We start from the raw sequence: 13,808 nt of genomic DNA, 5'->3' as shown, positions 1-13,808 counted from the left end.
TATGTGTGTGTGTGTGTGTGTGTGTGTGTGGTATGTTTAAATATATTTATAAGTGATATATACATGTAAATATTTTCAAAATACATATTCCATAAAAACTTATTTTGGATGCAACTAATCGCGATTAATTATTTGACAGCACTACTTAAATACTTAGATACTTGGATTGACTAGGAATTCAAGATATTTCTGAGTATTTGGTTATTTTTATGATGAATACATATTGTAATCATGCTACACTCTAAAATATTTTAGAGAGTGAAGGGGGCAAATCCCAAATCCTCTTATAGTCTCTGAGTCCATTTCACTGACCATAAACTCATTTACAGTAGAGATGAAAGCTGAATTGTTAAAGTTCAAGATCAATTCTCAATGGTGGCGTGACAAAGTAAAAATTAAAAAGAAGAACACTTTGCTAACATACCCTCTTGGTTATAAACACTATTTCAGAAGTGTTTAAAATACAATTTTCTTCAGTTATGCAAAAGTTAAGTGAATGTTTCATTGTATCATTTTTCAAATATAACAGGGATGTTACATTTGAAAAGCATTAAACATCTAAAGTGTTTGTGTGATAATGAATTAAAGACATTACCACAGATCAGATAAACTAACGTTTGCTCATAACTTTGAAAGAACATTAGCCAAAGTTCTGACAACATTCCCTCAATACAGCAAATCTCCGCTGCTTTACTGTTGGTATAACAGACATAATCCCAAACAAATCTAGGATCTTTCCACTGACATCCAACACTTCAGCAGATGCTTTCCCAAAGCAGGTCAGGAATCTCTAATGAATGGGAAAACAAGCCTTTCACTATAATTTCAGGATCAGATCTGATAAAGATCCGAATCCTGAGATCAAAAGACTCTTCCAAACCAAGAGGAACATGAACCACTTTAAATATCTGAGATCATTAAACAGTTCATCACTGCTCAGAGATATCAGGATTATTCCTAGCGGTGTAAACCAGAGCTCACCATACCATCAGATATTGATTCTCATAAGCAGAAATACAATTTATTGATATTATGATATATAGCCATTCTCAAACCATCATCTAACTCAACAACTCACAAGTATGTAACATGATCATTTATCTAAAAACTACATGCTACTATGAAAATCTTTACAACTGTCAAATTACAAGAAACTGCATAAAATTCTCCTCAAAAAAGTTTAATTTAATTGCAATTTAATTTTCTGGGCAAAAAATAAGTATAATACATTCTCCCCTGATTAACAGAAGAGACACTAAAGTGTCATTCAGTGTAACAATCTTGTGAGGCATATTTACTACAAAATAAATCAATATATAACATGAAAAGACATTAAAGGACTTCCTTCTCCTTCAGGTGGACCCTGAGCTCCTGGAGCTGAAGATCTGAGCTTCTCTTCCTGAATCTCCTGCCACACAAACCATGGAAGCCCTTACAAACATGTCCTTGACCACCACCGATGCACTGATCACAAGATAGAAACAGAATATGTGTGACCCTGGAGCACTAAACCTGTCAAAATGTAGATGTTCACATCATCCGGAAGTTTCCCATTGCTGCATGGTTTGTTAGGAGGACAATATTTGAAAATCTAGAATCTGAGGATGCTTAAAATCAAAAGAGAAAATCACCTTTAAACAGGGAACTGCTAAACTAAATTACAGAACTTTTCAAACTAAAATCAGATCGCAATATCATTATCTTTCAAATTATAATAAACTAAAACAAATAACAAAAAACAAACAAAGTGCTGCATGCATATTAAAAAGATACTACAGCAAAGTTATCGCTTTCCTTATTAAAAGTGATTTTTTTAATAATATATGATTGACCGAGTAAAAGCTCCATCATACACTTGGCAAATTATTAAGGATATATATACTCAGACACTAGGGGTGTGACAATACACTAGATTTATTGAAAATCACTGTTAGAATATGTAATATGCCTATAAATAATATGAACATGACCTACTTAAGCACATGATGTATTATAACAAACACCAGCAGAGGGCGCCCACGGCCTGGCCCTGCTTTACACCTTGATTCAAGGAGGTTTAAATCCATGTCATTTTAATATCTGGACACATGCAAACCCCAGGCAAGGTTTGAACTTATTTTGAAATCACGATGCACAACAAATCACAAAGGCTTAATAGAAATATACTGATGTATTCTCCTGTATTTGTTTAGTTTACTATAAACAACCTGCAGTTTCTGACCAGACGCCTCAATCCCAGGAATCACCTCCTGAGAGACTGAAAGACCTGGTGATTCTGGGATAGATCATGAAGAGAATCCAGTTTTAAGAGATTTCCGGATGGATTTCATGTAATATTATATGTACATGTATTTAATAAAGAATAAAAGAACCCTTTTCCACAATAAGGAAGCTGGCTTTAAATCAGCAGGGTAACTTTTCTCTTTGTTTTTCTCAAAACACACACCCAGACTTGAGGTGTATTTATGGCAAAACGTTTATTTGAAATCATAATTATGACAGCTATCACATTATTCAAAAGGATGATTTGTACCATAATAACCAATGCAACCTAAAGACATTTACAGCTTTATACATGAATAAAAATTGGGATTTCAAAAAGTAGAGCTATGTGTCTCGGCTAGGGCACTTAGAAAGCAATTCATTCACAGAACTTCAATAAAAACCAATTATTCTGTGTTTGACGTGCTGTAGAAATCAATGAACTTGAGTTACAAACACAAATATACAAAGACATCTGTCAGATCAGAGAACCATGTCTTTATTACTCACAGATAATAGAAGCTCATTTATTTAACCCTTGTGCTGCTGACAATCCTGCACCTGATTCACAGCAGTGTTCCTTTAAGAAACTAGAAGCATTTTATTATTATTATTATTATTATTCTTGTAAATCTCTGGTTGTGCTATATTATCACCACATCCTGGATTCAATCTTTTTGCAAACTTGTTTTCTGTCAGTTAGCATAAAAGGCAATATTTGCTTTTGGAGCTGATTGATCTGAACATTATGCAAAAAATAATTTTGTCAAAATATACTCCAAAACTGATGTTCATAAGCTCTAATAATATAGCATAACCCATGATTTATAAGCAGTTTTATGTAGGCTGGTCATTTTCGACCCGAAACAACACAAGTGTATAAAAAAGAAAAAGAAAATTTGGGGGGAAAATAATCAGAACACGAAACCCAAACACAACATGAGAACACTGAGAAAAAAAGAAAGAAAAAAAAAAAGCCTTAGCTTACTTGTTATTTTTTCTAGTCAAAATATCTATAAATTCTTACATTAAGATGCATTTAGTAAATAAGGAAAAAGACGTAAGATATTTAGTCATGTTTCCAGAAAGAAAGAAAAAAACACACTAAATGAATTGCATTTTGCTTAAAACATGTAAAATGATCTGCAAGTGGAAGAAAGTAAAATACTCTTGTTTTTAAATTATTTGACTTACCCATCTGGCAGATAATTACATACAAACAAGACTAACTATCTTACGTCATTTTGCTTATTTACTAATTACATCTTAATTTAAGAATTTATAGATATTTTTATTCGAAACAAGAGACAAATACTAAAAATACTAGAAACAGATAAGCCTTTTTTTGCAGTTTTCTTACAGTTATTACTGACTGAGCTTTATGGATGTCAAAAGAAAGACTGCCAAGCATTTCGCTCTTTATTCTTTCCTTATACTTAGAAATTCTCTCATTCGGTTCTGTTTAAAAGCCTAAATACTAAACGTGCTTGAACTGAATGGTGCTGAACTCAGTTCACTGCTCAATAAACTCAATATTAATAAGATCAATAATCACTAATATTAATACTCAGAGCAGTGCACCCTTCAGAATAAATGTGTCCCTGCAGCACAGAAGAGTCATCAGTGTCACAGACGTATATCTGTAGAAATACACAACAATACACTGTATGAGTCACAATTATACATTTCTCTTTTATGCCAAAAATCATTAGGATATTCAGTAACGATCATGTACCATGAAGATATTTTGTAAATCTCCTTCAGTAAATATATCAAAACTTAATGTTTGATTAGTAATATGCATTGCTAAGAACTTCATCTGAACAACTTTAAAGATGATTTTCTCAATATTTAGATTTGTTTGCTCCCTCAGATTCCAGATTCTCAAATATTGTCCTCCGAACAAACCAGACATCACTGGAGAGATGATTTATTCAGCGTTCAGATGATGTATAGATCTCACTTTAAGGTTTTGTGCTGCAGGGTCCCGAGTGTCAAGCTGCTGAAAGCATCTGGAGCTGGAGTGTGTGTGTGTGTTGTGGTCTGCTGTGGTTATGAGATGCTGCAGGTGGAGGATTTGGGCGGCTGCTCCAGGATGGACTCTCGGCGCAGGTCGTTGGGCACCGTGCCGTTCGGACCCCACACGTTCAGCTCTCCGTAGATGCCCGTCTCGATCATCTCCTCCTGCCAGGGGATGGCGATGTTTCCCGACGCAAACTCATCGAAGAACGTCTTGTCATCGTCCTCCAGACAGACCCCCTTCACCGTGGAGAACGCGCCCACATCGTCCAGGTTCTTGGCGTAGACCGTCTTGGAGTCCGGGACGAAAGGAGGCGGCAGGATCCCTGCAGGACATCAGTGATGCGTCAGTGCACTCAGAAGACAAGATCTGATGGATATGCACTAAGGATTTATATTATCAAAAATACAGTAAAAAAAAAAAATCTAAAAAATGCTTTCTATGTGCATCTCTGTTAAAGTGTAATTTATTTCAGAATTTAATTCAGAATTTACACCAATGTTTCTTGAGCAGTAAATCATCATATTATTCTGATTTCTGAAGATCATGTGACACTGAAGACTGGAGGAATGATGCTGAAAATACAGCGCAGCATCACAGAAATAAATTACACTTTAATAGAGATTTACTCAGAAAATAGATGATTTACATTAGAATAATATTTCACAGTTTTCACACCATTTTTTATCAAATAAATGCAGCCTCGGTGAGCAGAATAGATTCAAAACCATTTTTTTAATCACACTGATTAGGGTAAAGATAAGTTAAATCCACGGTGTAATCATGCTAGTGTTTGCACTAAACTCTCTTCATCTTCACACCTGCGTCGAGTTTCCTCCAGTTGATTTCACTGAAGAAGGGATGTGCGCGCAGCTCATCACACGAGCCGTTCTTGAAGCCCAGTCTCTTGTCCACCTCTTTGGCCAGCAGACCCTCGCAGACGGACTTGGCTTTCTCACTGAAGGTTTCTGGGTAGGTCACCGGGTCGTTCAGGATCCTCTTCTTCACCTCTTTATTCTCCACCTGAGGTGCAAACAATCACAATGACAGAGCCAAGAACAACAGCAGCAGATACAACTGCAGTAAGCAAAATAGAGTAAAAAGCAAACTGAAAATAGTATTCCATAGTATTTTTTTTTTTTGCATACTATGGAGGTCGATGGTATGGAAGCCCGTTTCTGCCACTGAATAAAAATAAAAAAGGTAATTACGTCTTTTTGTTCTCACTATCGCGTGATATAAACTCTCAAATCTGACTTTTTTTCTCGGAATTGCGTGATATAAAATTTTTTTTTTTTGATAATTGCATGACATTAACTTGGATGATTCAGATTTTTTTGGAATTGCATGATATAAATGTGCGATTCTGACTTTTTTGGGGAATTACGTTGATATAAACTCGCGATTCTGACTTTTTTTGGAATTGCGTGAAATAAACTTGCGATTCTGACTTTTTTTTGGAATTGCGTACTATAAACTTAGGATTCAGATTTTTTGGAATTGCATGATATAAATTTAGGATTCAGATTTTTTGTAATTGCGTGATATAAACTCGCGATTCTGACTTTTTATGGAATTGCGTGAAATAAACTCGCGATTCTGACTTTTTTTTATGAATTGCGTGATATAAACTTAGGATTCAGATTTTTTGGAATTGCGTGATATAAACTCGTGATTCTGACTTTTTTTTTAATTGCGTCATATAAACTTGCGATTCTGACTTTTTTTTGGAATTGCGTGATATAAACTTAGGATTCAGATTTTTTGGAATTGCGTGATATAAACTCGTGATTCTGACTTTTTTTTGGAATTGCGTGATATAAACTTAGGATTCAGATTTTTTGGAATTGCGTGATATAAACTTGCGATTCTGACTTTTTTTTGGAATTGCGTGATATAAACTTAGGATTCAGATTTTTTGGAATTGCATGATATAAACTCGTGATTCTGACTTTTTTTTATTGCTTGATATAAACTCGCGATTCTGACTTTTTTTTGTAATTGCTTGATATAAACTCATGATTCTGACTTTTTTGGAATTGCGTGAAATAAACTCGCGATTCTGACTTTTTTTTTTAATTGCGTGATATATCTTGCAATTGTGACTTTTTTTTCTCACAATTGCTAATATAAACTCGAAATTCTGATTTTTTTCATATGGTGATTGCAGCACCATGGTCATGGGTTTGAATCCCAATGACCTTGCATGAACTGATAAAATGCATAACATGAATGCATTGCACACAGAAGATGTTTTCCATTGCATCACGCCTCTGTTCCATAGTTTTGCGCTCAACAGATGACTTTGACCATCTCTGCATCTTGTGCATGACACACCACTCTAAAAACGCTACACTCGAATTCAAATGAGTTATTTATTCACATTCTGCGCAAGTCTCTTCTGCTGAATGCATGAATGTGATTCTACTACAAATCCACTGGAGATTGTATGTTTAAGATCACCTTCTCTCCTCGAGTCCTGAAGGGTCCTTTGGCAGCGATGAACTCGTACAGCGTGACCCCGAGAGTGAAGTAATCTACTGAGTAATCATATTCTTCTCCCTTGAGCAGCTCCGGGGCCATGAACCCTGAAAACACACACCAATGTTTATGAATTAACCATGCAGCATCAACACTCATGAGCCAATATCAACCTGCTTTAAAGTTTATATGAATGTATATGAGCATTAAGACATTCTTGATTCTACTCCAATAGATTCTTGGAGAGTGAGTTTTGATCGTGATCTTTTTTTCACCTGGAGTTCCAGCGTAGCCTTTGGTTTTGAGCTGGTCATCTGCGAGCTCCACAGCCAAGCCGAGGTCAGAGATACGGACGTGACCTGAAAACACCAGCATGACGTGTGTGTGACTGAAACGACTCTCAACACATCAGATGTGTGTTCACTACCAGTCAAACGTTCTTGAACGATTTTTTACGTTTTTATAAAGAAGTCTAGTTCTGAAGGATCTTGTGACATGAGTAATGATACAAAAAACATTAAGCTTTGATGGACTTCTTTAAAAAAAAAACAATAAAAATCTTGCGGCCCAAGAGCGTTTGACTGGTAGTGTGTGTTGACTTCAACGTGTTCACCTTCATTATCTAGCAGAACGTTTTCTGGCTTCAGGTCTCTGTAGATGATTCTCTTCTGGTGAAGATGCTCCAGTCCTTGAATGATCTGAGCAGCATAATAACACGCTCTGGCTTCAGAAAACCCTGGGTTATTCTCATCCACATTATAGATGTGGTACCTGCAAAAGAATGACACAGACGCTTTAAAATATTTACAGAAATTCACGAAACAGTTAAATGAAACTATAAAATAAAATCTGAAATCAGCAATCACAGGACGAAGCAGGGCAATGACATCATCAAAAGTGCAGTACATCACTAAGTCCAGACCTGCTGGGTCAAAGGTTACGAGGAAACTTTAAAGTTTAACATTAGACCAGTAGGTGGCGCTGTTACAAAGTTACACATTGTAAAGAACACAGCTGCAAGAACAGGCGTGAAACAAGTAATCGGCCAGGAGTTTTCATTGGGTTCAAAACACATGCTTTTCAGTTTCCAGCATCTATGTGATTTATTGTGTCAGAAAGGTTCTGAAGAATTTTTGTGCCAAATTTGGTGAGGATCAGATTAACTGACATTCTGAACTCTATTGGTGTTAGACAACATGTTTCAGGACCTACTCAATGTCGAAATCATACTCTAGATTTAATACTGTCACATGGAATTGATGTTGATAGTGTTGAAATTATTCAGCCAAGTGATGATATCTCAGATCATTATTTAGTTCTGTGCAAACTTCATAGAGCCAAAATTGTAAATTCTACTTCTTGTTACAAGTATGGAAGAACCATCACTTCTACCACAAAAGACTGCTTTTTAAGTTATCTTCCAGATGTATCCAAATTCCTTAGCATATCCAAAACCTCAGAACAACTTGATGATGTAACAGAAACTATGGACTCTCTCTTTTCTAGCACTTTAAATACAGTTGCTCCTTTACGCTTAAGAAAGGTTAAGGAAAACAGTTTGACACCATGGTATAATGAGCATACTCGCACCCTAAAGAGAGCAGCCCGAAAAATGGAGCACAGCTGGAGGAAAACAAAACTAGAGGTATTTCGTATTGCTTGGCGGGAAAGTAGCATATCCTATAGAAAAGCATTAAAAACTGCTAGATCTGATTACTTTTCTTCTCTTTTAGAAGAAAACAAACATAACCCCAGGTATTTATTCAATACAGTGGCTAAATTAACGAAAAATAAAGCCTCAACAAGTGTTGACATTTCCCAACACCACAACAGTAATGACTTTATGAACTACTTTACTTCTAAAATCGATACTATTAGAGATAAAATTGCAACCATTCAGCCGTCAGCTACAGTATCACATCAGACAGTGCACTATAGACCCCCTGAGGAACAGTTCCACTCATTCTCTACTATAGGAGAGGAAGAATTGTATAAACTTGTTAAATCATCTAAACCAACAACATGTATGTTAGACCCTATACCATCTAAGCTCCTAAAAGAGGTGATTCCAGAAGTCATAGGTCCTCTTCTGACTATCATTAATTCCTCATTGTCATTAGGATATGTCCCCAAAACCTTCAAACTGGCTGTTATTAAGCCTCTCATCAAAAAACCACAACTTGACCCCAGCATCTCAAATCTCCCTTTTCTGTCCAAGATACTAGAAAAGGTGGTATCCTCACAATTATATTCCTTCTTAGAGAAAAATGGTATATGTGAGGATTTCCAGTCAGGATTTAGACCGTATCATAGTACTGAGACTGAGGCAGTATGGAGTACCTCAAGGCTCAGTACTAGGGCCGCTACTCTTCACACTTTATATGTTACCCTTGGGAGATATCATCAGGAAGAATGGTGTTAGCTTTCACTGTTATGCTGATGATACTCAGCTCTATATTTCTTCGTGGCCCGGTGAAACACACCAATTTGAAAAACTAATGGAATGCATAGTCGATATAAAAAATTGGATGACAAGTAATTTCTTACTGCTAAATTCTGAAAAAACAGAGGTGTTAATTATATGATATAAAAACTCTGCTTGTAATAACCTAGAACACTGTCTAAGACTTGATGGTTGCTCTGTCAATTCTTCGTCATCAGTTAGGAACCTAGGTGTGCTACTTGATCGCAATCTTTCCTTAGAAAGCCACGTTTCTAGCATTTGTAAAACTGCATTTTTCCATCTCAAAAATATATCTAAATTACGGCCTATGATCTCAATGTCAAATGCAGAAATGTTAATCCATGCATTTATGACTTCAAGGTTAGACTATTGTAATGCTTTATTGGGTGGTTGTTCTGCACGCTTAGTAAACAAACTACAGCTAGTCCAAAATGCAGCAGCAAGAGTTCTTACTAGAACCAGGAAGTATGACCATATTAGCCCGGTCCTGTCCACACTGCACTGGCTCCCTATCAAACATCGTATAGATTTTAAAATATTGCTTATTACTTATAAAGCCCTTAATGGTTTAGCACCTCAGTATTTGAATGAGCTCCTTTTACATTATACTCCTCTACGTCCGCTACGTTCTCAAAACTCAGGCAATTTGATAATACCTAGAATATCAAAATCAACTGCGGGCGGCAGATCCTTTTCCTATTTGGCGCCTAAACTCTGGAATAACCTACCTAACATTGTTCGGGAGGCAGACACACTCTTGCAGTTTAAATCTAGATTAAATACCCATCTCTTTAACCTGGCATACACATAACATACTAATATGCTTTTAATATCCAAATCCGTTAAAGGATTTTTAGGCTGCATTAATTAGGTAAACCGGAACCGGGAACACTTCACATAACACCGTACTTTCTACATCATTAGAAGAATGGCATCTACGCTAATATTTGTCTGTTTCTCTCTTGTTCCGAGGTCACCGTGGCCACCAGATCCAGTCTGTGTCCAGATCAGAGGGTCACTGCAGTCACCCGGATCCAGTACGTATCCAGACCAGATGGTGGATCAGCACCTAGAAAGGACCTCTACATCCCTGAAAGACAGCGGAGACCAGGACAACTAGAGCCCCAGATACAGATCCCCTGTAAAGACCTTGTCTCAGAGGAGCACCAGGACAAGACCACAGGAAACAGATGATTCTTCTGCACAATCTGACTTTGCTGCAGTCTGGAATTGAACTACTGGTTTCGTCTGGTCAGAGGAGAACTGGCCCCAACTGAGCCTGGTTTCTCCCAAGGTTTTTTTCTCCATTCTGTCACCGATGGAGTTTCGGTTCCTTGCCGCTGTCGCCTCTGGCTTGCTTAGATGGGGTCACTTCATCTACAGCGATATCATTGACTTGATTGCAAATAAATGCACAGACACTATTTAAACTGAACAGAGATGACATCACTGAATTCAATGATGAACTGCCTTTAACTATCATTCTGCATTATTGACACACTGTTTTCCAAATGAATGTTTTTCAGTGCTTTGACGCAATGTATTTTGTTTAAAGCGCTATATAAATAAAGGTGATTGATTGATTGAATTGTGTGTGTGTGACTGACCTCAGGTCTCCTCCGTTCATGATGGTCATCACCAGACACAGCTCTGTCTTGGTCTGGAAGGCGTAAGCCAGCGACACGATGAATCTACTGTGAACTCGAGCCAGGATCCGTTTCTCTACCATAGCGCCCTGAGAACAAACAACACGAGTGTGACGGATGATCTTCAGCTCCACACCATCATCAGATTTGAAAAATTATGCATTTTCACTTGTGCTCTGACATTTGGACTCCACTGTATATTCAGAATATATTTTAAGAACCTCAGGATACTAACACAGAACTCTCTTTATACATGTGAACCAATGCACTTCTCTTACTGTAGTTTTTTTCATGCATTGTGACACATGCAGGATGCATTTCCCAGTTTAGAATGCCTCGCAACTGATGCATAACAGAAGAATCACGTCATTTATGATGTTTGAGTGACTGTTAACGATCTGTCAATGAATGATGTTTTCATGCTTGTAACTGTGAATGAGGTCATTATTAACATCTAATAAATCATCTGTGGACCCGGGATCAGTACGATCAGTATCATCTCCAGTGTTCTTCCTGTCCAGGATTTCCACAACAAATCTGTTCCATAATTAAATGTGTTGAAGTTGCATTTCATAATGAGCTGAAGGCCAAAGCGCTAAAGCTTCATCGGCTCTAATGCTGCCACTGGTCCTCAGCGCTGTTCTCTCATCTGTCTGATGCTTACAGACGCTCAAACACGTGCACATCTTATCAATACTGATGAAGAGGAACATGATGCTCTGCTGCACTCAGTGTCCTTTATCATCACTGGAGGTTTCAGTCAACAGTCCAAAACTGAACTGAATTTCATAAGTTGTGATCTAAAACAGGATTGTTTTGTTGGAGTGAAGTGCTAGTAAAGCATATTACCCCCAGTAAAGCCTTCACCTTCATCATCAATGTCACGTCTGAGCTGCTTAATCACACAAAACCAACATGTCAATCAGGATCCACATCCTGTTATCTAAGCGTGACTATAACTAGTCTTGCAATACATGTCTATTACCCTGGACATTTCCAGAATAAATTAGAAAAAGGTGCCATTGTTGCCTTAAACAAAAAACTTTTCGGTTTTGCTTTCAACTTTCAACCATCCAGTAGATTTTATTGGGTTCAAAACACATGCTTTTAAATTTCCAATATCTCTTTGATTTATTTTATCAGTAAGGTTCTAAAGACGATCTGCACCAAATTTGGTGAGGATCGAATAAACTTTGTGTGAAGAGCAGCTCAAATGGTTTTGCTCTAACCGGCCAAAGACAAAAAAAAACTAAAAAAAACCATCCCATCGTATTTACCCATCAGGCCCGGAGCACCAGAGTGCCAATAGTAATTTATCCCCTAAACCTGTTTCGACCCCATTAACTTCACATTCCAATTATTTGAACAGAAAACTAACTCTTCATTCAATCAGTAGTAAGTCCTCTGGACGCCAGGGGCACCTTTTCTCAAGAAAACCAAACCTCCTCAACTAAAGGCATCAAGCCGGTTTCACACCTCATAGCCTTTCCTCTTCTTCAGCCTCTTCTTGTTGAGCTTCTTGCAGGCGTACAGCTTCCCTGTGGCCCTCATCTGACAGGCGGACACCTCTCCGAATCCACCCTTACCCAGAACACGGAAGTCCAGGAACCAGTCCTCGGCCACCGGCTGCATCTCCAGCCACTTCCACTGGAGGAACCGCTTAAAGTACATGGTCTCTAGATAGAAAGTGAAGGGGACCTCTTTGAGGAAGTCGAAAACGCTGGCCAGGATCTGCACAAACAGGTCATCCGCCGCCTCCTCGTGCCGCTCCTTCACCTTGGTGATGTCGTTCTCGGGTAAAAATGGGCAGAAGTGCTTGGCCGAAGGCTCCATGTACCGCTGGAGGATTTTGGCAGCTTTCTGAACCCTGTCTTTATCCTCAGCGGTGTCATACGTCTCGATGTCCTTCCAGAGGCGACAAGGGCCTTTATACTCGTTGGTGGTTTCCAGAAACTCTTGAAACAGTCGCTTACCAATGGGTTGCTCCACGCAGATGCTCTTAAACTGCAGATCCAGAGTTTCTCTCAGACCTTCGCACACCGTGATGTGGGGCAGCTTGAGTTTGGCATGGTACTTCTTGTCTCGGTTGGCCGCCGGGTTAGCCGTGCCGTCGAAACTGCCTCGGGCCGAGATGTACGCCGAGTTGGCCACCACCGTCGTCAGGCCGCCGATGTCCATGGTGAGGCGAGGGAACTGAACTGGGACTTTCGGAGTGAGAACAAGACGAGACTGAGCAGCTGTAGGGTCACAGCGAGAGCATTGGAGCTCAGCACCGTGAGACTGGTCCTCAACGGAGAAGAAGTGAGGGATTAGATCATGAGACGCAGAGGAACGGATCCAACACGACGTCTAGAGTCTGATGGCAAAGTGAAGAATAAGCCCAGCAACACACACACACACACACACACACTCAGACGGATCCACCTGACTCAACATCTTTCATAAGGCTTTATCCTCTAACTCCATAATACCTTCCTCAGGTTAACACCTCTCACTGATGGAGAAACGAGAACATCTCTCATTACAATGACACTCCAAACATCCTAGAATTCAGAGTTCAGAATTACTTCATCAAAAAACTTGAAAAATATTGGTCAGAAACAGATCTCACAGATGTGATTGCCTCGTCTGGTCAAGACGGTTGGTATGAAGTCCTACAAGCTGCTTACAGCTATAGACCAGCTTGACCACTCCAGGAACGCTGGAATCGCTGTCCCATCACAGAAGATCAGGAGGAGTGAAGGTTTTGGAAAGAAACTCTGCTTTAAGAGGCACGTTCACATTGTTTGGCAAATGTCCATGAGAGAAATCCAGGCTCTTCAAAAGAAAACCACACTATAGGAATTTTAAGGGGCAAAGGATTTTCACATGCATTTGCCCTATTAACCAACAGAAGCTTTCATTAATGGCGATTAATAAACAAGAACCATTCAAT

At 38.4% G+C, this 13,808-nt stretch overlaps 1 protein-coding gene across 1 annotated transcript; it reads right to left on the bottom strand.

The window, feature by feature from the left end:
- Positions 1–2,458: 2,458 nt before the first annotated feature.
- Positions 2,459–13,264, bottom strand: LOC127948898 (rhodopsin kinase GRK1-like). The gene is made up of 7 exons (XM_052545731.1): positions 12,350–13,264; positions 10,835–10,962; positions 7,377–7,534; positions 7,039–7,122; positions 6,746–6,870; positions 5,104–5,305; positions 2,459–4,607 (listed from the first exon to the last, which is right to left on the bottom strand). Exons 1-7 carry the CDS (start codon positions 13,049–13,051, stop codon positions 4,315–4,317), a joined length of 1,692 nt encoding a protein of 563 aa, XP_052401691.1. The 5' UTR covers positions 13,052–13,264; the 3' UTR covers positions 2,459–4,314.
- Positions 13,265–13,808: the final 544 nt, after the last annotated feature.

This window comes from Carassius gibelio, chromosome B1 (genome assembly GCF_023724105.1).
Source record: "Carassius gibelio isolate Cgi1373 ecotype wild population from Czech Republic chromosome B1, carGib1.2-hapl.c, whole genome shotgun sequence".
Taxonomy (NCBI): domain Eukaryota; kingdom Metazoa; phylum Chordata; class Actinopteri; order Cypriniformes; family Cyprinidae; genus Carassius; species Carassius gibelio.
The sequence above is the reverse complement of the archived record's forward strand: the minus strand, read 5'-3'. Positions and strand labels throughout refer to the sequence as shown.